This window comes from Ranitomeya variabilis, chromosome 6, assembly GCF_051348905.1.
Source record: "Ranitomeya variabilis isolate aRanVar5 chromosome 6, aRanVar5.hap1, whole genome shotgun sequence".
NCBI lineage: Eukaryota > Metazoa > Chordata > Amphibia > Anura > Dendrobatidae > Ranitomeya > Ranitomeya variabilis.
In genome coordinates this window covers 383,193,600-383,221,207 of record NC_135237.1, presented here as the reverse complement: position 1 = coordinate 383,221,207, position 27,608 = coordinate 383,193,600, and the positions used below count along the sequence as shown (strand labels likewise).

The following is a 27,608-nucleotide window of genomic DNA, read 5'->3' as shown; positions in this document are numbered from 1 at the left end:
GATTTTATTCAGAAGCCGATAGTCAATACAAGGTCTCAAAGAGCCGTCCTTCTTGGCCACAAAAAAGAATCCCGCACCAAGAGGGGAAGAGGATGGACGGATATGCCCCTTCTCCAGAGACTCCTTGATATACGAACGCATTGCGGCATGCTCAGGTACAGACAGATTAAATAGTCTTCCCTTAGGAAATTTACTACCTGGAATCAAATTTATGGCGCAGTCACAGTCCCTATGAGGAGGCAGAGCACTGGACCTGGACTCGCTGAATACATCCTGATAATCAGACAAATACTCAGGAACTTCCGAAGGAGTAGAGGAAGCAATAGACACCGGCGGGGAATCAGCATGAATTCCCTGACAGCCCCAACTTGACACAGACATTGCCTTCCAATCCAAGACTGGATTGTGGGTCTGTAACCATGGCAGACCCAAAACGACCAAATCATGCATTTTATGCAGAACAAGAAAACGAATCACCTCCCGATGTTCAGGAGTCATGCACATGGTTACCTGCGTCCAAAACTGCGGTTTATTTTCCGCCAATGGCGTAGCATCAATACCTCTAAGAGGAATAGGATTTACCAACGGTTCAAGAACAAAACCACAGCGCTTGGCAAATGACAGATCCATAAGACTCAGGGCAGCACCTGAATCCACAAACGCCATAACAGGGTAAGAAGACAATGAGCAAATTAAAGTCACAGACAAAATAAATTTAGGTTGCAAATTACCAATGGCGACAGGACTAACAACCCTTGTTAGGCGTTTAGAGCATGCTGATATAACATGTGTAGAATCACCACAGTAAAAACACAACCCATTCTGACGTCTATGATTTTTCCGCTCATTTCTAGTCTGAATTCTATCACATTGCATTAAATCAGGTGTTTGTTCAGACAACACCACCAGAGGATTAGCGGTTTTGCGCTCCCGCAAACGCCGGTCAATTTGAATAGCCAGCGCCATGGAATCATTCAGACTTGTAGGAATGGGGAAACCCACCATCACATTCTTAATGGCTTCAGAAAGGCCATTTCTGAAATTTGCGGCCAGAGCACACTCATTCCACTGAGCAAGCACGGACCATTTCCGAAATTTTTGGCAATACACTTCAGCTTCATCCTGGCCCTGAGAAATAGCCAGCAAGGCTTTTTCTGCCTGAACTTCAAGATTGGGTTCCTCGTAAAGCAATCCGAGCGCCAGAAAAAAATGCATCACTATTTGCCAATGCCGGATCTCCTGGCGCTAGCGAGAAAGCCCAATCCTGAGGGTCGCCCCGTAAAAAAGAGATAACAATTTTAACTTGCTGAGCTGAATCTCCAGATGAACGGGGTCTCAGAGATAGAAACAATTTACAATTATTCCTGAAATTCCTAAACTTAAACTGGTCTCCAGAAAACAGTTTAGGAATAGGTATTTTAGGTTCAGACATTGGACTACTGGTAACAAAATCTTGTATGCCCTGCACACGAGCAGCAAGCTGGTCTACACTTGTAATCAAGGTCTGGACATTCATGTCTGCAGCAAGCACAAGCCACTCAGAGGTAAAGGGGAGGAAGAGAGGGGAAAAAAAAAAAAAAAAAAAACTCAGAATTTCCTTTCTTATAATCCCACTTCAGCAATGCATTAAACATTCAATGTTGGCCTGGCATACTGTTATGACCCCAATGGCAGAGGGTCTCAGAAATAATTACTAAATCTGCAAACACAAAAAACCAGCTCATAGGGCAGTGGTAACTGAGCTGACCATATATCTAATCCCAGCACCACAAATAGCAGCAGCTGGGGAACGTGCCTACGTTGGTTCTAGACGTCTCGCGCCAGCCGGAGAACTAACTAACCCTAGAAGGGAAAAGAAAGACCTTTCTTGCCTCCAGAGAAAAGACCCCAAAAGTTGGATACAAGCCCCCAACAAATAATAACGGTGAGGTAAGAGGAAAAGACAAACGTAAGAATGAGCTAGGTATTTAGCAAAGAGAGGCCCACTAGCTAATAGCAGAATATAGTAAGATTACTTATATGGTCAGCGAAAACCCTATCAAAATATCCACGCTGGATATTCAAGAACCCCCGAACCGTCTAACGGCCCAGGGGGAGAACACCAGCCCCCTAGAGCTTCCAGCAAGGTCAGGAATCACATATAGTACAAGCTGGACAAAAATGAGAGCAAGCAAATAACAAAAAAACAAAGAAGCAGGACTTAGCTTAATTTTGCACGAACCCGGACCAGCAGACAGGAGCAAACAGAAAGGATCTGATTACAACGATGCCAGGCACTGGACTAAGGATCCAGGAAGCTTATATAGCAACTCCCCTGGACTAACGACCCAGGTGGGTGCCAAACTGAGGAAAGACAATCCCAGAGTCATATCACTAGTAACCACAAGAGGGAGCCAAAGTCTAATTCACAACAGTGGGGTAGCATTTCTTTGGAAGGCTGCACAGCTGTCCATCTGCTCACCAGAGGTAGCCTGACTGCCATTAGGTACTGATATGAGATCCTCAGACCCCTTGTGAGACCATATGCTGGTGCGGTTGGCCCTGGATTCCTCCTAATGCAGGACAATGCCAGATCTCCTGTGGCTGGAGTGTGTCAGCAGTTCCTGCAAGATGAAGGCATTGAAGCTATGGACTGGCCCGCCCGTTCCCCAGACCTGAATATGATTAAACACATCTGGGACATCATGTCTCGCACCATCCTCCAACGTCACGTTGCACCACAGACTGTCCCGGAGTTGGCGGATGCTTTTGTCCAGGTCTGGGAGGAGATCCCTCAGGAGACCATCCACCGCCTTATCAGGAGTATGCCCAGGCATTGTAGGGAGGTCATACAGGCACGTGTAGGCCACACACACTACTGAGCATCATTTCCTTGTCTTAAGGCATTTCCACTGAAGTTGGATCAGCCTGTAACTTCATTTTCCACTTTGATTTTGAGCATCATTCCAACTCTAGACCTCCGTGGGATATTAGTTGTGATTTATGTTGATCATTTTTAGGTTTTATTGTTCTCAACACATTCCACTATGTAATGAATAAAGATTTACAACTTGAATATTTCATTCAGTGATATCTAGGATGTTGGATTTTATTGATCCCTTTATTTTTTTGAGCAGTGTATGTATCTTTTGAAATATGTCGTAAAAAAGTCCTTATATTAGAAAAATGGTGGAAGTGTAAGGCATGAGTATATTTGACCAACGATGCTGAGCGGATCCCCAAGTATACTTGGCCCTGTCACTAGGCATCATACTTTCAACTATATTGGCATCCTAGATGCCGGTACAGTTGAAAGCTATAATGGAGAAGAGAGTGTCAGCTGATACTACCTATCCCATCATTCCCCCTCTGCGTCTTATGTCTCAGCTCAGTGGACGCAGTGACATCTCAGCACAGTGACATCACTACAACACACCCCCTGTACCGAGTTTTGCAGAAGATCTGAAGACACCATTAAAAGATCGGAGTGACGGGGGAACTAGCAGAGGTGAGTATTTATTGTTTTTAATGAGGGGTCTGTTATACTCTATGGAGCACTATGTGGACCCATTATACTGTATGGAGCACTACATGGGGCCATAATACTTTATGGAGCACTATGTGGGCCCATTATACTGTATTGCGGACTATGTGGAGCACATTATACTGTATTGCGCACTATATGGGGCACATTATACTGTATGGAGCAATGTATAGGGCCCATTAAAATGTATGGAGCACTATGTAGGGCCATTATACTGTACGGAGCACTATGTGTGACCATTATACTCTATGGAGCACTATGTGGGGCCATAATTCTGTATGGAGCACTATGTAGGGCTATTATACTGTATGGAGTACTATGTGGGCCATTATACTGTATAGAGCATTTTTGTGACCATTATACTGCATACATCACAATGTGGGGCCATTATATTGTATTCAGCACTATGTAGGGCCGTTATACTGTATGAAGCACTATGTGGGGCCATTATAATGTATGGATCACTATGTGGGGTCATTGTACTGTGTGGAGCACTATGTGGGGCCATTATACTGTATAGAGCACTAAGTACTATGTGGGGCCATTATACAGTATGGAGCACTTTTTGTAGCCATTATTGTTATTATTGTGATTAATTTTTATTTTCCACAATTATTTTTCACCTTCTGGTGGTATAGCACCAATTTAGAAGACCTCTCCACCTCAGGAAGAAGAGGTGCAAAGTTCTCCTTGTAGCATGGATCAAGCAGGGTGAACAATCAGTACTCTTTCTTTTTGCCAAAATGAATGTAACGTGAGGGTCACAGGATAGTCAGCGGTACATAAAGTTGGCCATATGTATCAAGCTCCCAACAGCAAACAATTCTCTGTCTCCACCATGATGATGACTCTCCATCTCTTCATCCTCCCTCACTTCCTTCTCATTCGTATTCTCAGCCTATCCATGTAGGAGAGACGGGACGAAGGTTGTGTGGCTACTAGCCTCTGTTGCGCTAGCCACCAGCTCCTGTTCCTCCTCTTCCTCCTCCTCAACGTCCACCTCCTCATTGTTACTCAATCCGCACTGAGCAGATGAGATGAGGTTGGGCTGGTTACAATCTCTGTGTTATGTCTACCTTCATCCCTACCTGGTCTGCATGCAAAGCTTAATGTTTAATTGTGAGCAGCTACTGTTTAACTAGGCACATAAGCAGAATAATTGTGCTGACTATGGTATCAATGCCGCTCACCATCTTTGTGGAGTCCTCAAAGTCTAGGAGAACCAAACAAATGTCAGATATCTATGCCCAATCTTCAGTTGTTACAGTTGTGTGAAAAGGTTTTTGCCCTCTTCCTGACTTCCTATTCTTTTGCATGTTTGTTACACTTAAATGATTGACATCACTAAACAAATGTAAATATTAGACAAAGATTACCCAAGTAAACATAAAATGCTGTTTTTAAATGAAGGTCCTTATTATTAAGGGGGAAAAAAATCCAACAGGGCTCTGTGTGAAAAAGTAATTGCCCCTAAACCTAAGGGTACTGTCACACAGTGCCATTTTCATCGCTACGACGGCACGATCCGTGACGTCGCAGCGTCGTATGATTATCGCTCCAGCGTCGTAGACTGCGGTCACACTTTGCAATCACGGCGCTGGGGCGATGCCAAAGTCCCCGGGTAACCAGGGTAAACATCGGGTTACTAAGCGCAGGGCCGCGCTTAGTAACCCGATGTTTACCCTGGTTACCAGCGTAAACGTAAAAAAAACAAACAGTACATACTTACATTCCGGTGTCTGTCCCCCGGCGTTCTGCTTCTCTCCACTGTGTAAGCACCATAGCCGGAAAGCAGAGCGGTGACGTCACCGCTGTGCTCGCTTTCCGGCCGGCAGGCGCTCACAGTGCAGAGAAGCTGAGACGCCGGAGGACAGACACCGGAATGTGAGTATGTACTGTTTTTTTTTTTTAACTTTTACGCTGGTAACCACGGTAAACATCGGGTTACTAAGCGCGGCCCTGCGCTTAGTTACCCGATGTTTACCCTGGTTACAAGAGAACACATCGCTGGATCGCTGTCACACACAACGATCCAGCGATGTCAGCGGGTGATCAAGCGACGAAAGAAAGTTCCAAACGATCTGCTACGACGTACGATTCTCAGCAGGGTCCCTGATCGCTGCTGCGTGTCAGACACTGCGATATCGTAACGATATCGCTAGAACGTCACGAATCGTACCGTCGTAGCGATCAAAATGGCACTGTGTGACAGTACCCTAATAACTGGTTGAGCCACCCTTATCAGCAACAACTGCAATCAAGTGTTTGCGATAACTGGCATTGAGTCTTTTACAATGCTCTGTAGGAATTTTGGCCTACTCATCTTTGCAGAATTGTTGTAATTCAGCCACATTGGAGGGTTTCTGAGCATGACCCGCCTTTTTAAGGTCATGCCACAGCATCCCAATTGGATTAAGGTCAGGGTTTTGACTAGGCCACTCTAAAGTCTTAATTTTGTTTTTCTTAAGCCATTCTGAAGTGGTCTTACTGGTGTATTTTGGATCATTGTCCTGCTACATAACCCAAGTGCGCTTCAGCTTGAGGTCACAAACAGATTGACCCCGAAATTCTTCTTCATGATTTCTTGGTAGACCGCAGAATTCATAGTTCCATTTACCACAGCGAGTCTTCCAGGTCCTGAAGCAGCAAAACAGCCCCACACCATCACACTACCATTACCGTATTTTACTGTTGATATGATGTTCCTTTTCTGAATTGCTGTGTTACTTCATCGCCAGATGTAATGGGAGATACACCTTACAAAAAGTTAAACTTTTCTCTTGTCAGTTCACAGAGTATTCTCCCAAAAGTCTTGGGGATGATCTATAAATTTTCTGGCAAAACTGAAGTGAGCCTTTATGTTCTTATTGTTTAGCAGTATTTTTTTGTCTTCAAAGTCTGCCATTTTGCCCAGTCTCTTTCTTATGATGGAGTCATGAACAATGACCGTAACTGAGGCAAGTGAGGCCTGCAGTTATTTGGACGTTGTTGTGGGGTCTTTTATGACCTTTTGGATGAGTTATTTGGGGAAACACTTTTTCACACAACTGTATGTGTGGAGGCTGACCAGAATACCGATGGACGTGTTGCAGCTGATACTCAACCAATTGACTCTACTGCTCACAAAGCCTTGCCAGCATGAGCAGTGTGGAGTTTCAGTACGTGGTGACATCGCACACCAGTCAGTGAGCTGGTACTTGTATGTGCTGCTGCAGGACTGCCAGTTCAGCAACAGCTGTAGCAAACTTGCAGAAATAGGTGCAGACGTGGCGTACCTTGACAAGAAGCTCTGACAAATCTGGGTATATTTTCAGAAACCGCTGAACTACCAAGTTGAACACATTTGCAAATCATGGTATATGTGTGAGCTTGCCAAGCTTCACAGCCACCAATAATTATTATTATTATTATTTATTATTATAGCGCCATTTATTCCATGGCGCTTTACATGTGAGGAGGGGTATACATAATAAAAACAAGTACAATAATCTTAAACAATACAAGTCATAACTGGTACAGGAGGAGTGAGGACCCTGCCCGCGAAGGCTCACAATCTACAAGGGATGGGTGAGAATACAGTAGGTGAGAATAGAGCTGGTCATGCAGCGTTTTGGTTGATCGGTGGTTACTGCAGGTTGTAGGCTTGTCGGAAGAGGTGGGTCTTCAGGTTCTTTTTGAAGATTTCGATGGTAGGCGAGAGTCTGATGTGTTGTGGTAGAGGGTTCCAGAGTAGGGGTGATATGCGAGAGAAATCTTGTATGCGATTGTGGGAAGAGGAGATAAGAGGGGAGTAGAGAAGGAGATCTTGTGAGGATCGGAGGTTGCGTGTAGGTAAGTACCGGGAGACGAGGTCACAGATGTATGGAGGAGACAGGTTGTGGATGGCTTTGTATGTCATGGTTAGGGTTTTGTACTGGAGTCTCTGGGCAATGGGGAGCCAGTGGAGGGATTGACAGAGGGGAGAGGCCGGGGAATAGCGGGGGGACAGGTGGATTAGTCGGGCAGCAGAGTTTAGAATAGATTGGAGGGGTGCGAGAGTGTTCGAGGGGAGGCCACAGAGCAGGAGGTTGCAGTAGTCAAGGCGAGAGATGATGAGGGCATGGACTAGGGTTTTTGCAGATTCTTGGTTGAGGAATGAACGGATTCGTGAAATATTTTTGAGTTGAAGTCGGCAGGAAGTGGAAAGGGCTTGGATATGTGGTTTGAAGGAGAGATCAGCGTCAAGGATCACCCCGAGGCAGCGAGCTTGTGGGACTGGGGAGAGTGGGCAGCCATTTACTGTAATGGTTAGGTTCGTTGGGGGGTCACGTGAGATGGGGAAAGATGATGAATTCTGTTTTGTCCATGTTAAGTTTCAGAAATCTAGAGGAGAAGAAGGATGAAATAGTGGACAGACATTGAGGGATTCTGGTTAAACTTAATTTTTATTTTAATAATCTTTAATACCACCAGGTTACGCGCATTATCAACACGACCATACCTGGTTCAAGCTTCAGTGGCACAAACCACAGATCTGTCTGGTCTGTTATTCCTTTAAGTAACTCTGCCGCATTATGCGGTTTGTCTCCTAGACAAGTTAGCTTCAGCAGTTCAGCAGAGCCTGTTGTCACTTTGCTGAGGCAGTGCTGCAGATTCTAGCTTCTGGCTGATGTGGATGATGTGTTCTGAGATACCACATGAGAGATAAGGATGAGGAGGAGCAGGAGGGGGTGCAGAAACTGCTGTAGGTAGTGGAGGAAACTCTGATAGAAGTAGGGCCAGCAATCCTCGGTGTCAGGAGCTCATGCACAGTGGCAGGGTTTGACTCCCAGTATCACTCAGTGTGCTGTCATGGAAATGTACCATCCCTGGCCACAAGCGCTTGTCCACTTGTCGGTCGTTAAGTGGACAATGCCAGTAAGTGCTTTGGTAAGGGCACAGGTGATATTCCTGGACAAGTGCTGGTACAAGGCGGGGAGGATACATTGGGAGAAAAAGTGATACCAAGGGATGGCTACCGCCATGAGTCAATGGAAATCCTCTGTGTCTACTAGCCTAAATGGGAACATTTCCGCTGCAAGCAGCCTGGAAATCTAACTGTTTAGCATTTGCGCATGTGGATGGGTGACTGGGTACTTTCTCTTTCATTCCAAGGCCTGGGGTAGGGACAGCTGAACGCTGGGCTGAAACAAGGATTTGGAAGTCCCTGATGATGGTGAAACAGAATGTGCAAGGATAGGTGCATGGCAGGAGGCATCTGCGCCAGTGTTTTGGACAGGGGATCGGGAAGCACCTAGCACAGGTTAAGAGGCAGTGGTGTCATCAGATGGCACCAATCATGTACCCAGGCATTCTGCCCTCCGAGTCAGGTGCTTAGGTGACATGTGCCTGATCATGCTGGTGATAGGTTCATAGTGGTAAGGCCCCTGCTGATCTTCGCATGGCACATGTTGCAGATGGCTATGTTTGTCTCAGAACTCTCTTTAAAAAATTCTCAGACTGGGGAACACCTAACTCTTTGACATAGAAATTCAGAACTGTCGGTGCCCTCTGGAACAGTTGCCCGCCTTCTACCTCTGGTCATCCCACTGCCTCTGCCTGTCTGTTTCGGTGACTCTGTCATCCACTACCTCGTCTTCCACCACCGCACCCTGGTCTTCCTGACTTTGTGACCTAACAACAACAAGACTTAGCGGCAAAGGTGTCTCATCATCTTCCTCCTCCTTATCCCAAATTTGCCCTTCCCCATTGTCATGTTCTTGTGGCTGTTTTAAGTTTTGGGCATCACTAAGCAACATGTTGTCCTTCTTGGAGCATGCAGGTTGAGAGGCCACAATCAAGAAATGTTGTGGTAAACAGCTCCTCTCAGTGTCCTTGTGTGGAATCACTAGTCTCCCGGGACTCATCATGGTTGGAGAAATGAGAAACTTGCAGCAATCAAAGCAGTTTTTGTGAGTTTACTCCACCATAATGTAGCAGAAAGAATGCAAGACTATATGAATGACAAATTCAATCCAGAAAAATGTTTCAATGCTTTTTCTCTGTTTTAGAGATCACAAAATGTTCACAGACCATGTAACACTCTATGTCTGAGAAATAGAGGCCTACATCATTTTTAAAAGCTTTTGCCCACTTTTATAGATCACAGAAATTTAATGCACACTACAGAATAGTGTATGCCTCAGGAATGTAGCCCAGGAAATTGAATGATTTTAGGTGTGTTACATAACACAAAAAAGACCTCAAAGGACATGCTTCATGGATAAAAATACATTGGACTGCACAGGCCTAATCCCTGTCTACAGACTGGATTCTGTCACTCTTCCTGTTCCTGCAACTTTCTATACCTCCCTCGGATAAATTCAGATTGTAAGTGCTGCAAACGATTAGCCCTTACAAGGGCTGGTAGTATGATGGCTCAGCTTCAGCACCAGTATCAACGCTACAGGTCTCTGATTTGTTATACTGTGCACACACAGGCATTGACAAGCACTCAGTGTGCCAAGCTAGGCGGCACCTGTCCTTTTATAACCTCTGATGATATCACAGTAATGCCACAACCAAGATGGCTACGGCATTACAGTGACTCACAGGCAATCCCCACATGCTTATTGGCTGCGTAACAGGCTACAAAGACGTGGTGTGGGGAGTCGAGTTTCACACTGAGCACCCCCATTACTCGCTGAGCACATCTGAGAACCGTGATACTTGAGTGCTAATCGAGTATCACCGAACACGTTCGCTCATCTCTAATAACATAATATTGTAATAATCTTTATTTATATAGTGCCAACATAATCCGCAGCGCTTACACAACAATCATAAGTAACAAAGTTAAAGATAATAAAATAATTGAAGCAAAATAATGACGACCCTGCACGTAAGCGCTTAGAATCTAATAGTAACGTGTCCCGAAATATGGGGTACAATATTGTTCTATATTGCATGCTGCTTATGGGCTAAAATGCACACTTCCTGTTACAATAAAATCATATCCATTAAATAATGGCATCATGATTTAACCCTTTATCTCTTCTGTACACAGCAAGTCTTGTAGATACATCTGGACACATCCTCATCCCGGGAATTTATGATGACGTTGCTCCCTTGAGTGAGGAAGAGAAAAAATTATATGAAAATATAGATTTTGATATGGAGGAGCATAAAAATAGCACAGAAGTGAACATATTTTTATACAATACTAAGGTAAACTGACATTTTTAGCATTGTATCACTTTTCTTTCATCCCATCCTGTCTTTCAATTATTACTGCTGATTAATTAAACATCATGGGACGTAACACCTGTGTGTCTTGTGGGTCACCACCAGAGCACCGCTCTAGGCCACGTGCCCAGGCTCAGTGTTTTACATCAGTATTTGTAAGGCCACATCTACAGGTTGAGTATTTGGTGAGTTTTTACATCAGTATTTGTAAGGCCACATCTACAGGTTGAGTATTTGGTGAGTTTTTACATCAGTATTTGTAAGGCCACGTGCACATGTTCATGTTTTCCAGACCTGTGGGAGATCTGCATTCTGTGCCTGTAATACAAGCAGAATAGAAATCACAAGTATTACTAGCTGCCCAAAAGTATCGTTTTTTGATGCTCAAACAGGAGATGTACAGGAACAGTATTAAGGAAGACCTGATGCAGTTATTTGTGATTACAGCTTTACGCCCCATTTATTCTATATGATCTGCAGCATTAAATCACCGATCGACTGCATGTTAGATCATTCTGCGTGTGTAAAATTTCATTGTTCTCGGCAGCACAGATCCTGTTTACATAGAAAGATGAGCTGCTGACAACAGTCGTTTTTAAGCAAGCGTAACCCCTTCATGACCTTGGGATTTTCCATTTTACCGTTTTCGTTTTTTGCTCCCCTCCTTCCCAGAGCTATAACATCTTTTCCCCGTCAATACGGCCATGTGAGGGCCTCTTTTTTGGTCGGACGAGTTGTACTTTTGAAAGACACCATTGATTTTACCATAAAGTGTACTGGAAAACAGAAAAAAACAATCCAAATGCTGTGAAATTGCAAAAAAAAAACTGCAATTCCACAATTGTTTTTTTTTGTCAAATCAGCTGTCATGTGCCTGAAAAGATGAGCAAGAGCCCGCATCAGATGCTGGGGCACACCCTATGACGTATCTATAGGGCATAGGTCGTGAAGGGGTTAAAGATCATTTCCATCACCTAATGAGTGTTTTGCTTGTTTGTGGGGTGATCGGCAGCCTGTGCAAACTACACAATTATCGGGAAGTGAGTGTTCCTAGGAACATCATTCCCAATAATTGTGCAATTGCATCTTTATAGGTCTACATTTGTCTCTCTGCTATTAGTCAGGAACAGGCCGGGGCCACAGGAGCGTACATACTCTCATCTGCGAGAATCGGGTGAATGATGCAAATCACACTCTGATGAAACTCTGATCACAGAATCCACATAGCGTGATCCAATTCTCTCAGATGAGGAGAAAATGGAGACAAATATTCTCTATCTTCTTCACTCTGTCAGTCCATGAAAATCTGACTGCACTCAGATGACATTTGAACCTTTGAACCAGTGTTGTCAGCAGTATGTTAAAACATTCCGCTCCGTACATTCAGGCACATTACACAATGTAGACGCTTTCTTGCCCTTGAGTCCTTTATTCGAAAATATGCAAGAGAACGCCCAAGTGTCTGATATTTTACAATAATAAATTTAAAGGCAAGATCCGAGCGCCACCATGTGGCTATAACTGGTAACTCTTTTTCTTTGTAATCCAGGAATATACAGTATATGACAATTAACCCTATGCATTCTACCAAAATAACATTTCACCTCTCACACAGGAAGAGATTCTACAGCACATGTGGAGATATCCCAGTCTTTCCATCCATGGAATTGCAGGAGGATTTGCTGGAACTGGGACCAAAACTGTCATACCTTCAAAAGTCATTGGAAAGTTTTCAATTCGACAAGTTCCAAATATGCAAATTCCTGTAGTAGAAAAGCTGGTGAGGCAGAAATATATTTTTATATATGGTATATTAGATAAATGTGTGATTGCAGAGTGTCACAACTCGCACGCTGTTATAGAAGGAACGTTGGCCAAAAAATTAAGCCTCACAAACATGGAAAAAATCTGTGTGCTTGGAGCTTGTACGGTGGCGCATCGAGTCCCTAGAGATCCATACTAGGGAACTTTAAGCACTTTGTGTCCATATGAATCCTTCACAAAAAGGAATAGGAAAAGTATGGCCTCAGAGACCTATATGGTTGGCGTATTAGAGGCCATATTCTGCATGAGACCTTACTATAAAAAGTGTTGTGGCACATACTCCCTATTAAAGTAATACAGTAGGATAAGAGGACAGGTAGAAGCCGTCTCCTAGTACTTTTTTACCCTTCCCTTTGGCTCCAGCCAAAAGAAAAATAAAAAACGTAACAAGATTATAAGAGACACACTGGCGCTCACAGGCTTGGTGCTGGCTGAAGCCGCTGGTGGTTAGACAGGCTCTGTGTGTGTAGTCCTGTCTCATTGCACATGTGCTAGATACTAGAAAACAAGTAACTACCGCGTCACAGACCTGAAATGCTGGACATAAGGTATGTATATCCGCCTGGCATTTTCTGCATACCGTATGTCCAGCATTTCAGCTCTGTAGTTATTTGCTTTATGGGTCAGAGAACTAATTTGCTTCTTTCCCATTAATACCTTGTGCACGCTGTATCAGTACTATTATGTACACTATAGGCTGTAGAAGAAATAGTCCCACAACTGAGACTTTCTATTTTACTATAAACCAAGTAAATACATATGTAAGGCAAACCTAAGAACTACATGTCAACCACACTAACAACCTCTAGTGCTGAGAGATTTTAGACTAGTTTTAAACTCCATCTGTGGAATTGGGAGACTTTTAACTAAAACAATAAAAGTTATATTTTAACAAGTTACTCCAATTGGAGTAGACTGTGAATGTAGGTAAAATAAATATTGGAGATATTCATAAAACTAACCACTCAGTGAATCGCTATAAAAAGGAAGATTTTACCTTTACCCTTGATTTTTGGATTAGTTTATAATCCTCTGTTCGCAGCTCAAATATACATTGTCTCATTATCTGGAGTAATTCATGTTAGGTGTAATAAACACAACACTAGGACACCTTCATGTACCCTTATTAGCCCTAATTAGTCCTATATATTCAGGGCCAGTCTTGGTCAACATGGGGCCCTGGGCAATAGTTTAATCTGGGGCCCCAAATACTAACATATTGCTCCATCACACAGAAACATTTCAGTTGTATTTACATGCGCTGAGTTCAGGCCGTTAACCCCTTAGTGACAGAGCCAATTTGCACGTTATGGACCGGGCCAATTTTTACAATTCTGACCACTGACAATTTATGAGGTTATAACTCTGGAACGCTTCAACAGATCCTGGTGATTCTGAGATTGTTTTTTCGTACCATATTGTACTTCTTGTTAGTGGTACAATTTCTTTGATACTACTTGAGTTTATTTATGAAAAAAAATGGAAATATGGCGAACATTTGTGAAATTTTGCAATTTTAAAACTTTGAATTTTTATGCCCTTAAATCAGAGAGATATGTCACACAAAATACTTAATAAATAGCATTTCCCACATGTCTACTTAACATCAGCACAATTTTGGAAACAACATTTTCTTTGTTAGGAAGTTATAAGGGTTAAAAGTTGACCAGTGAATTCTAATTTTTACAATAAAATTTACAAAACCATTTTTTTAGGGACCATCTCACATTTAAAATCACTTTGAGGGGTGTACATGCTGCACCTCTCAAGGTGCTCAAAACCACATTCAAGAAGTTTATTAACCCTTTACGTGCTTCACAGGAACTGAAGCAATGTGGAAGGAAAAAATTAACATTTAACTTTTTTTTACAAACATTTTCTTTCAGAAACCATTTTTTTATTTTCTCAAGTGTAAAAAGAGAAAATGAACCACAAAATTTGTTGTACAATTTCTTCTGAATACGCTGATACCTCATATGTGGGGGTAAACCACTGTTTGGGCACACGACAGAGCTCAGAATGGAAGCAACGCCGTTTGACTTTTTCAATGCAGAATTGTCTGGAATTGAAATCGTACGCCGTGTCGCGTTTGGAGAGCCCCTGATGTGCCTAAACAGTGGAAACCCGCACAAGTGACACCATTTTGGAAACTAAACCCCTTAAGGAACTTATCTAGATGTGTGATGAGCACTTTGAACCCCCAAGTGCTTCACAGAAGTTTATAACGTAAAGCTGTGAAAATAAAAAATCATTTTTTTCCACAAAAAATGATTTTATAACCCCTAATTTTTTATTTTCCTAAGGGTAACAGGAGAAATTGGACCCCAAAATTTGTTGTCCAATTTGTCCTGAGTACGCTGATGCCCCATACATGAAAACAAACCACTGTTTGGGCGCACGGCAGAGCTCAGAAGGGAGGGAGCACCATTTGGCTTTTTGAACGCAAAATTGGCTGGAATCAATGGTGGCGCCATGTCGCGTTTGGAGACTTCCTGATGTACCTAAACAGTGGAAACTCCCGAATTCTAACTCCAACCCTAACCCCAACACACCCCTAACCCAAATCCCAACCCTAACCATAACCCTAACCACAACCCTAATGCTAATCCCAACACTAGCCATAACCCTAATCAAAACCTTAATCCCAACACACCCCTAACCCTAATCCCAACCCTAACCCCAACACGCCCCTAACATTAATCCCAACCATAACCCTAATCCCAACCCTAACCACAAACCTAACCCCAACATACCCCTAACCCTAAACCCAACCCTAACCCTAATCCCAACCCTAACACTAATCCCAACCATAACCCTAACCACAACCCTAATCGCAGCACACCCCTAACCCTAATCCCAACCCTAACCATAACCCAAACCACAAACCTAACCCTACCCTAACCCTAATCCCTAACCCTAATCACAACTCTAATACCAACACACCCCTAACCCTAATCCCAACCATAACCATAACCCTAACCACAATCCTAACCCCAGCATACCCCTAATCCCAACCCTAACCCTAATCCCAACCCAAACACTAATCCCAGCCCTAACCACAACCCTAATCTCAGCACACCCTTAACCCCAATCCCAACCCTAACTATAACCACAAACCTAAACCTAACCCTGGCAACCCTAATACCAACATAACCCTAATCCCAACCCTGACCCTAATCCCAACCCTAACCCTAATCCCAACCCTAACCCTAATCCCTAACCCTAACTTTAGCCCCAACCCTAACTTTAGCCCAACTCACTTTAGCCCAACTCTTACCCTAATGGGAAAATGGAAGTAAATACATTTTCTTTATTTTTCTATTTTTCCTAACTAAGGGGGTGATATAGAGGGGGTTTATTTACTATTTTTTATTTTGATCACTGTGATACGGTCTATCACAGTGACCAAAATGAACCAATAGGAAAAATCTTCCTATTGTTGCCTGGTGCCCGCCAGCAGATCTCGGCGAGCGCTCTGCGCATACGCCTGCCATTTTCTTACCTGAAGAAGAGGCCAGCGGCAGTTGGGGAAGCAGGAGGACCCAGGGACACTGGGAAACACTGCTAAGTAACGGGGAGGGATTGGAACCCTATTTATCTGTCCCCTGATGTGCAATCACATCAGAGGACAGAGAAATTAAATGGCAAATCGCACTTTTCTTTGTGGTCGCCGTTATACATTTAATAACGGCCATCGCAAACTCGGGGTCGGTAAAAACCAACCCAAATCATGTTCTCTGGGGTCTCGGCTACCCTTGGCAGCCGAGACCCTGGAGAAATTCCGACTCTGGGGGGCGCAATACACTTTCTCCACAGCGCTGTTGCTGTGGTTTAAGTACCCTTAACTACAGTCAATAAAAGGCATATCGGCGGTCACTAAGGGGTTAAATGAGCATAATCAAAAATATTGCAGTCGTTCAACACTTGTTCACCGGCCTCTTTACAGTGGCTAAGGAAGAATGGTGAGCACAGAACAATCACCAGTCTGTCCCCATACAATATCATGTTATCAGCAGCACCTCTGCAGTTTGCACTGGGCGATGTGCTGCTGAGAAAAATGATTTTTTTTCTGGCATAACCAATTCAATGATCTGATGAATGAGTATCATTTTATTTGTTCGTTGGGCGGTTGCTGACATGTTCACAGATAGGAACTCTCATCTGCGCTGCTGGGATTTATAAATGTGAATGCTACATAAATGCACCATATGTGACACACACAGTATGTTACACACACATATGTATGCACACATGTATACACACATAGCACACACGCATGTGTACTCCGAGTACACACATAGACTGTATATATACACACATAGCACACATGCATGTATACACCGAGTACACACATATATGTGCAAAAAAGAAAAATATAACGGCACTGCTGTGGGGCCAGACAACCATATGCTGAATGGAGAGCTTTCCGGATAGAGACCGCCTCTATGGACTCCGGGTGCTCATGCAAAAACAGGGTGTATGCAGCAAAGAAGAAAAATGCAGATAGCACTCACCGGTCCTTAAAACTTCATCCTTTATTCAAACTTTAAACTGTCGTGGCCAGAGGAACAGGTTGCTGGGATGTGCGAGCTGGTGTAAGACGACGGCCGTTTCGCGCCACTGAGCGCTTCAACGGGTCTATACGTCAGAGGATATGACGGTGAGTGATATACCTTAGTCAAGGACAAGCTCCTCCCATCATATCAACCACATGACAAAGTGCAAAAAGACATACAACTGTTAAAAACATTGCCACATTATTTGTATCAAAATGTCCGTATAGCAAAGAGAAAAGAAAGACAACACCTGTGTCACATTACCGGAGAAACAATTTCTTAGTATAAACTTGTCGGGGAGTTATTATTATGCCTGACTTGGCCTATAGCAGGGAGAAGAAAAAAAACAAAAAAAAACCACAAAAAAACAGATCAATACGCCCCTTATACGTACGTTTCAGAGAACACTATAAATCTGTAATGACAGGTAAAGGCGTCCCACGATTGATCAATCACGTTAAAGAAAAGCACATGGGGGATCCTAATGTCTTGACGTTCGCAGGTTTGGAGAGAGTAGTGCTGCCACCTAGAGGTGGAAATTTGCATAGATTGTTGTTGCAGCGAGAAGCAAAATGGATCATGCGCACAGGCACAATGGGACATATGGAGTTAAATGATAGAATGGACATGTCCATATTCCTGTGAAGCAACTAGGTAAGATTGATCCCTAAGGGCGCATAGATCTGTTTTTTTTTGTTTTGTTTTTTTCTTCTCCCTGCTATAGGCCAAGTCAGGCATAATAATAACTCCCCGACAAGTTTATACTAAGAAATTGTTTCTCCGGTAATGTGACACAAGTGTTGTCATTCTTTTCTCTTTGCTATACAGACATTTTGATACAAATAATGTGGCAACGTTTTTAACAGTTGTATGTCTTTTACACTTTGTCATGTGGTTGATATGATGGGAGGAGCTTGTCCTGGACTAAGGTATATCACTCACCGTCATATCATCTGATGTATAGACCCGTTGAAGCGCTCAGTGGCGCGAAACAACCGTCGTCTTACACCAGCTCACACATCCCAGCAACCTGTTCCTCTGGCCACGACATTTTAAAGTTTGAATAAAGGATGACGTTTTAAGGATCGGTGAGTGCTATCTGCATTTTTCTTCTTTGCTGCACACACATATATGTATGCACACACATGTATAAACAGAGCACATACACACGCACGCATTATATATGTATACACAGAGCACATGCATACACATATATTTCTTTATGCATATATATATATATGAACGTGAAAAAGAAAAGAACAACGCTGCACTCACTGTTAGTCGAAGGTTCTTCTTTATTGCGGCATACAATTATGCATCTTCATGGCACGGGGGAGTGTAGGTGGAACAGGACATGTGAGTCTCGCCTCACATGTCCTGTTCCACCTACACTCCCCCGTGCCATGAAGATGCATAATTGTATGCCGCAATAAAGAAGAACCTTCGACTAACAGTGAGTGCAGCGTTGTTCTTTTCTTTTTCACGTTCATTCTAGACTGGATTCTTCACGCTAGCACCACTGTTTAGCTATGGTCATGGACACGTAGAGAAACTCCGAAGCTGAGTTGTGCCACTTCACTTTTTTCTTATGTATTGGATATATATATATATATATATATATATATATATATATATGTATATGAAAAAAGTACTTAGCCAGCCACCAATTGTGCACGTTCTCCCACTTAAAAAGATGAGAGAGGCCTGTAATTGACATCATAGGTAGACCCCAACTATGAGAGTCAAAATGAGAAAACATCCAGAAAATCACCTTGTCTGATTTGGTAAGATTTATTTTGAAAATTATGGTGGGAAATAAGTATTTGGTCACCTAACAACATGCAATATTTCTGTCTCTCACATACCTGTAACTTCTTATTTAAGAGGCTCCTCTGTCTTTTTCCTGTGGTAATGGCACCTGTTTGAACTTGTTATCAGTATAAAAGACACCTGTCCGCAACCTCAAACAGTCACACTCCAAACTCCACTATGGTGAAGACCAAAGAGCTGTTGAAGGACACCAAAAACAAAATTGTAGCCCTGTACCAGGCTGGGAAGACTGAATCTGCAATAGGCAAGCAGCTTGGTGTGATGAAATCAACTGTGGGAGCAATAATAAGAAAATGGAAGACATACAAGACCACTGATTGTCTCCCTCGATCTGGGGCTCTACGCAAGATCTCACGCTGTGGAGTCAAAATGGTAACAAGAACGGTGAGCAAAAATCCCAGAATCACACGGGGGGACCTAGTGAATGACCTGCATAGAGCTGGGACCATTTCAACATAGGCTACCATCAGTAGCACACTACGCCACCAGGAATTCAGATCCTGCAGTGTCAGACGTGTCCTCCTCCTGCTGAAGCCAGTACATGTCCGGGTCCATCTGAAGTTTGCTAGAGAGCATTTGGATTATCCAGAAGAGTATTGAGAGAATGTCATATGGTCTGATAAAACCAAAATAGAACTGTTTGGTAGAAACAAAACTCGTCATGTTTGGAGGAGACAGAATGCTGAGTTGCATCCAAAGAACTCCATACCTACTGTGAAGCATTGGGGTGGCCACATCATGCTTTGCGGCTATTTCTCTGCAAAGGGACCAAGACTACTGATCCGTGTACATGAAAGAAATAATGGGGCCATATATCAGGAGATTTTGAGTGCAAACCTCCTTCCACCAGCAAGGGCATTGAAGATGAAACGTGGATGGATCTTTCAGCATGATAATGATCCCAAGCACACGGCCAGGGCAACAAAGGAGTGACTTCGTAAAAAGCATATGAAGGTCCTGGAGTGGCCTAGCCAGTCTCCATATCTCAACCCCATAGAAAACCTTTGAAGGGAGTTCAAAGTCCGTGTTTCCCAGTGACAGGCCCAAAACATCACTGCTCTAGAGGAGATATGTATGGAGGAATGGGCCAACTTACCACCAACTGTGTGCCAACCTTGTGAAGACTTACAGAAAACGTCATTGCCAACAAAGGATATATAACAAAATATTGACATGAACTTTTGTTAATGACCAAATACTTATTTTCCACCATAATTTGCAAAATAAATCTTGCAAAATCAGACAAGGTGATTTTCTGGATTTGTTTTCTCATTTTGACTCTCATAGTTGTGGGAGAACTTGCACAATTGGTGGCTGACTAAATACTTTTTTCCCCCATTGTATATACATATATATACAGCTCTGGCAAAAATTAAGAGACCACTGCAAAATGTTCAGTTTGTCTGATTTTATTCTTCATAGGTATATTTCTGAGTAAAATGTAAATTGTTCTTTTATTCTATAAACTTTTGACAACATGTCTCTGAATTTCCAAGCAATAAATTTTGTAATTTTTTTTCTGAAAAGGAGAAATGGTCAAAATTAAAAAAAAAATAACCAGTGCTTTCAGACCTCAAATAATGCAAAGCAAACAAGAAATTGGTCATTTCTGAACGCAGCAATACCAAATATGAGTATTTTTTTAAATTGAATGCTATTTTCAGTGTTGCTCGTGCTGTAGAGGCTTAAAGCCCCTAATGGTTGCCCCACACCCCTAACTCTGTCCCTGTATATATTATACTCCTTTAGTACTTTATCAGTGCTATCTAAACTCTCTGTAGTGTAAAATCATCCAGCAAACAGTATACATTATTCCAACCACTTTATATAGAAAAAAGTTAAATAAAAAAATGAAATTATCAGAAAAATAAGCAGGTCATGCTCAATCTCTTTCCTAGGTGAAGACATATCTGGAAGATGTGTTCGCTAAACTAAAAAGTCCAAACAAACTTACAGTGTCACTGGAGATTGGAGCAATGCCGTGGGTGGCTAATGTGAATGATCCTCAGTATGAAGCAGCTAAAATTTCCATAAGAAAAGGTTTGCATTTTATGTTAAATATGTGCAACAAATATTATGGAAAAGCATTTTAATATGTTCATGGTCCTCATATCTATACTGCAAGGTGTCATAAAGAAGTTTATTAACAACAGCATAATGCTGATCTATACTCTTGTCTATTTTTCTTATTTCCTTTCAGCTCTCTACTTGTCTATTTTTCAAATTCTTTTATTTTATTTTTCACAACCTCAAAGGACCACTAAAGTACTTTTTAAATTGTTTCTTTTATTTTTATATATCGGACTTTTTTATGGAGTGGGACTAGAAGCAGTGATTCAGATTAGGGGTAGCATTCTTTTTTAATTTTTTCCTTATTTTTTATCTGTCATTTATTTCACACTTTGTGCACCATATAAGGTCATAAAAGACACTTGGGGGCACTTCAACAATGAAATTTGTATATTAAGGCTTTTCCCTGTAATTGGGGAAGGCATATTAGCCCCAGATACAGGAGAACTTTACACTCCTGCTTCAACTATAACATTGATTCGCAAATGCCATGCACTCAGTTGATCATATGATTACTAAGTCTAAAACAAGAGGCACTGCTAGCGCTTTATATACTGTAAACATAATATTTGTGTATTTAGGAACAGGAAGACAGAAATGGTACTAAACCATCTCTGCCTTCCCGCTATGGGGAGTCTGGCTGTGTCTGACAACCATCTTCTTGCTCCTGTAGCTGTCTGATCTTGAGTCATATGCAGACTCCCCAGCTATTTAAAATCTATTGGTGCTCCAAGAGTAGTTAAAATAAATAATCTATTCCACATTTCTATACATCTTAGGGTGGTGTTTCTAAGCACAATGAAGAATGAATGGTAGGCAAAAGGTGTCACGTGAAATGGCCCTTACTAGGAGTTGTAAAAAGTGCTAAAAGTGTTATTGATGTTAACCACTTAGTTAATATCTATCACATCAATGATGCACAATCTGATGATTTGTAGTTTATTACTATCAGTATTAAGTCATCATCATCATAATATTCTAAAAGTGTCATTACTAACTTTCATAAAGCTCTAGTTAGCCCAATGATTATCTATGCTGAACTTTGCAGTGTTCGGAGTTACACCAGACATGATCAGAGATGGATCCACTATCCCACTGGCCCGAACCTTCCAGGATCTGACCAAAAAGAGAGTTATGATGCTTCCTATTGGTGGAGCAGATGATGGAGAGCACTCACAGAATGAAAAAATTAGCAGGTGAGAAACATGTATTACCAAATCTGATATGTGGTTTATGTGAGCATTGATGAATGCTAATGACACACAACTATACATGTCATCCCCTGACCTTACTCCCGCTGTACTACAGAACACCAATGACTGTCTGAATACAGTCTCCAACATCTTGTCCTCTCTCCATCTGAAACTCAACCTTTCCAAAACTGAACTTTTTCTGCTCCCGCCGTCTACTAACCTCCCTAAATCTGACATCTCCCTCTCTGTGGGTGGCACCATAATAATGCCACGCCATGTAGGCTCGCTGTCTGTTTGATACCAATCTTTCCTTCACCTCCCATATGCAATCTCTTTCCCGTTCTTACCGCTTAAACCTAAAGAACATCTCTAGAATCCGCCCCTTTCTCACCATGGAAACAACAAAATCCCTCACTGTTGCCTTGATCTACTCTCCACTGGACTAATTGGCCTCCTCCTCATTCAAGTTTCCCCTCTCCTGTCCATCCTTAATGCAGCAGCCAGGGTCGTCCATCTGCTTAATCGGTACTCGGACGCATCTGCTCTTTGCCAGTCATTGCACTTGCTGCCATTCATTATAGGATCCTATTAAAACTGATCATTCTCCCCTACAAAGCTCTCTACAGTGCAGCACCCCCAAAAATCTCCTCCCTCATTTCTGTTTATCCGTCTACCCGCTCGTTATGCTCTGCAAGCGACTTTCGATAAACCTCTGCACTGACCCGTACCTCCCGGCACCAAGACTTCTCCTGCATTGCGCCAATCCTCTGGAATGCTCTACACCAAGAAATTAGGACTATCCACAACTTACACAGTTTTAGGCGCTCCCTCAAAACACATCTGTTCATAGGGCCCTATCACATTCCTTAATCAAAGTCGTTTTGTGTGTGCTTGTGACCCATTCACTATCTATCTAAGAATAATCCTCTGTCAAACTCCACCACACCCAACAGCACCACAAATACTGGCTGGTGACTACCTCATGCAACCTTTATATATCCCCCACTCCCTAGATGGCTGGACCATCATTGTGAATAAGCACTTGATGTCTCCCCCCCCCTCCTCATTGTAGATCGCAAGCTCTCACGAGAAGGGTTGTCTTATTTTGCTTTAATTATTGTATTATTCTGAATGTTGTTACTTATGACTTGTGTATGAACTGTTAAACTGTAAAGCGCAATAGAATATGTGGGTGCTATATAAATAAAGATTATTATTATTAAAAGGTCTGCAGGTCACCTGACAATTATCTAATGGGCAGGGTCTGGGTTAGGGCGCAGTTAGACCGCCGTATAACATACACGACGATCACATCGCAATTCTTGGACTAGCCATCTGCTCTACTAATCCGAGCATGATAGCTTATACAAGTGCTTCTCACTAAATTAGAATATCATCAAAAAGTTAATTTATTTCAGTTCTTCAATACAAAAAGTGAAACTCATATTATATAGACTTATTACAAACAGAGTGATCTAGTTCAAGTGTTTATTTCTGTTAATGTTGATGATTATGGCTCACAGCCAATGAAAACCCCAAAGTCATTGTTTCAGTAAATTAGAATAATTATCAAAAACACCTGCAAAGACTTCCTAAGTGTTTAAAAAGGTTCCTTAGTCTGTTTCAATAAGCTCCACTATCATGTGGAAGACTGCTGACGTGACAGATGTCCAGAAGACAGTCATTGACGCACTCCACAAGGAGAGTAAGCCACAAAAGGTCATTACTAAAGAAGCTGGCACAGAGTGCTGTATCCAAGTATATTAATGGAAAGTTGAGTGGAAGGAAAAAAGGTGCACAAGGTACAAAAAGGTGCACAAGCCACCTGGATAACTGCAGCCTTGAAAGGATTGTTAAGAAAAGGCCAGTCAAAAGTTTGGGGGAGATTCACAAGGAGTGGACTGCTGGAGTCATTGCTCCAAGAGCCACCACACAGAGACGTATCCAGGACATAGGCTACAAGTGTCACATTCCTTGTGTCAAGCCACTCATGACCAATAGACAATGTCAGGAGTGTCTTACCTGAGCCAATGAGAAAAATAACTGGACTGTTGCTCAGTGGTCCAATGTGTTGTTTTCAGAAGAAAGTAATATTTGCACTTCATTTGGAAATCAAGGTCCCAGAGTCTGGAGGAAGAGTGGTGAGGCCACAATCCAAACTGCTTGAGGTCTAATGTGAAGTTTCCACAATCAGTGATGGTTTGGGGAGCCATGTCATCTGTTGGTGTAGGTCCACTGTGTTTTATCAAGACCAAAGTTAGCACAGCCATCTACAAGGAAATTTTAGAGCACTTCATGCTTCCCTCTGCCAATTAGCTTTTTGGAGATGGAAATTTCATTCTCCAGCAGGACTTGGCACCTGTCCACACTGCCAAAAGTACCAATACCTGGTTTAAAAACAACAGTATCACTGTGTTTGACTGGCCAACAAACTCGCCTAATCTTAACCCCATAGAGAATCTATGGGGTATTGTAAAGAGGAAGATCAGAGACACCAGATCCAACAATGCAGACAAGCTGAAGGCTGCTATCAAAGCAACCTGGGCTTCCATAACACGTCAGCAGTACCATAGGCTGATCGCCTCCATGCCACGCCGCATTGATGCAAAAGGAGCCCCGAAAAGTATTGAGTATTGAGTAATGAACATATATTTCAGTAGGCCAACATTCCGGATTTTAAAATAATTTTTTCAAGCTGGTGATATAAAGTATAAACACTTGAAATAGATCACTCTGTTTGTAATGACTCTATATAATATTTGAGTTTCACTTTTTGTATTGAAGAACTTAAATTAACTTTTTGAGGATATTCTAATTTAGTGAGAAGCACTTGCATTTCTATGCAGCTGTCATGCTCAGGTCAGGATGGCCGCCGGCCAGTCCGTGCACTGCAATGCGATCGTCGTCTGTGTTATATGGCCCTCTAACTGCACCCTTATCCTGAGTATGGCTTCAGGAAGGGGATATCACCCATTCTTGAATCTCCTCAGTATATTACCACACCTTTAATCCACCAGAACCTGGATAGATGAATTCTGATTAAGTATCAGGCAGGTGCAGATAATAGTTTTCTATTTATCAGAGAAAATTAGTTTGATTATGCTAATCAGACTCTGATCAGAGTTTGATCCGACTTTCTTAGAGATAAAGAGAAAGAAAAAAAAAGTTTCTCCACCTTCATTATGCCAGTCTGTAAAAATCGGACCAATGTCAGAGTATTGTCCATGAAAAATTTGTCAGTTTAATTAATCAATTAATTGCTGGTTTTTCATAAAACAAAAATAACTGATTTTCATCCATATTTCATCTATATGCCATTCGCATGTCATCCATATGTTAATTTTCTACATCCGCATGACATCTGATTTTATACATCAGCAGTTAAAATACTTAATTAGACCAAATGCAGTTTCCTATGTTAATAATTGCAATGAATCCATAAAAACTGATGCACTATGGATGATCTATATGAGATCTGTTTTTTTCTGCTCACCCATTCACTATTATGGGCAAGCCTCATGCAAAATAAGGAAGAGAATAGAGCATGCTACAATTTTTTTACATGGAAATTCGGTCTGTGTGAAAAACTTTCATCCGAACAGCCCTATTGATGAACATTAGTGTGCTATCCAATTTTACCATAGACAGAACATTAACGTATATTCTGAAGAAAATAGGTTGGATGTCCACAGATCTTCATGTTTTTTTTTTTTACCAATTGTGTTGTCTTTTTCTATTGCAGATCTAATTACATCCAGGGGACCAAAATATTTGCATCATTTTTCTTGGAATTGTCAAAACTACATAAAGATTTGCAGACAAAATCAAATTCGTAGAAATTAAAAATCTCACAGCTTGTTGGGAACTGAACTGATGAAATGTGGGCCCTCGATTCATTAAGACTAGTGCGTCTGAAAAGTGGTGTGTGCTGTGCCACAAATATTATTAAAGTCAGGGACTGGAATAAGATTTCTGGATAAGGAACGTGACAGCTTGTCATGAATTAGGCGAGTTGCGGTGTCACACCCCTGTCCCACCCCAGCAAATTTTTGTGCATCTTCATGTAAAGCAAAAATTGTGCAACTTTTCAAAGCAATTTACATCAGAATTCTGGTATAATCTGTTTGATGAACCATGACTTTAATGATTGGGATGCAAGCAAGTCACTGCTGACTCTGGTATATAGATGCCGTCTTGCCAACACCTTCCAAAACGATCTTCAGTATTCGTAGAAGATTGCCCCCAATTGTTGTTAGCTTTGATATTTTAGAACTGAAACAATGCAAAGTGAGCCATAATCTTGCTTACATATGATCTTTTACTTGTATTATCTGATATATTGTATCCATACACTATTTTATTACAATCATTACAAACCAATCTTGCCTTTTGCATTTTTATGTGTTGCTGTTATTAATCATAAAATATATATATCTTGGTAGCGTGTTAGCCAGTAGATAGAAAAATATTTAGAATTGACAGTTCTCAGTGGTTGATACCTTTTAACGGCTAACTGAACAGATAGTAAAAAATTGCAAGCTTTCGAGACTACTCCGGTCCCTTCATCAGGCACAGACTAATAGAAATTCTGAAGAATCACATATTTATGCACAACACAGCACAGAAATAATGCCATAGACAAGACAGGTGATGTGAAGCAGAACTACCATTATGTGAGTGATAAACAGTTATGTCCATAAATATTGGAACAGTTCATAGATAAGGAATGTGAAAGTTTTATTGTCCTCTGATTGGGGTCTAGTTCTATGTTATGATGCCCCCACACGGTCTGAGGAGCAAATTCCTTAATTGATGTAAAAAGACAAATCCATGAGACACATTCATTCCTGCACTGAGTGTGTCAAAGGTCATCATCAGCTTATATTCCCAGACTCTTCTGTCTCTCTGAGATTTGAAGTTACCTTTTAATACAAGTAATGTCATGTCCATGATGCTGTGATCAGGGAGACAAAAATGTATTGCCACGGGTAGATCCATTCTTTTTTCTCTTTTTGTATGGCGATGAGAAGTTCATCCTTGTTTTCAGTTTCTGCCCTGTCTCCCCCACATGCAGACCTCCAGTTAGACATTTAGTACAAATAATTAAGTACAAACCTAAAAGTATGATACACACCTATTATTGACAGCGTAGTTACAACATAAATAAACACAAAAGGTAAAAAGCCACCAGGTGGCAAAAAAGTGCAGGGTTCCATACAAGGGCATAAATAATTCATTGTACTTAATCAAAAACTAAGTTGGACCAGTCAGACCAGAAATAATTATTAGTTGTATAAAAAGTATGTATTGCAAGTTATTATAATAAAGCTAAGTTCTGCGTATCATGCTGTCCAACTATAATTATTACCGTAATCAATTTGTATGAATTCAGCAAAGAATTATAAGTTG

General features: G+C 41.8%; 1 protein-coding gene across 2 annotated transcripts in view; it reads left to right on the top strand.

Annotated features, from left to right (window-relative positions):
- LOC143782549 (beta-Ala-His dipeptidase-like) overlaps positions 1-26,579 on the top strand; it is a 139,020-nt gene extending 112,441 nt beyond the window's left edge. For both annotated transcript variants that reach the window (XM_077270088.1, XM_077270087.1), the window contains 5 exons: positions 10,548-10,708; positions 12,342-12,506; positions 20,835-20,976; positions 22,055-22,202; positions 25,942-26,579. In XM_077270088.1, the coding sequence (XP_077126203.1) occupies positions 10,548-10,708; positions 12,342-12,506; positions 20,835-20,976; positions 22,055-22,202; positions 25,942-26,035 (710 nt within the window). In that variant the 3' untranslated portion in view covers positions 26,036-26,579. The remainder of the gene's footprint in view (positions 1-10,547; positions 10,709-12,341; positions 12,507-20,834; positions 20,977-22,054; positions 22,203-25,941) is intronic.
- Positions 26,580-27,608: the final 1,029 nt, after the last annotated feature.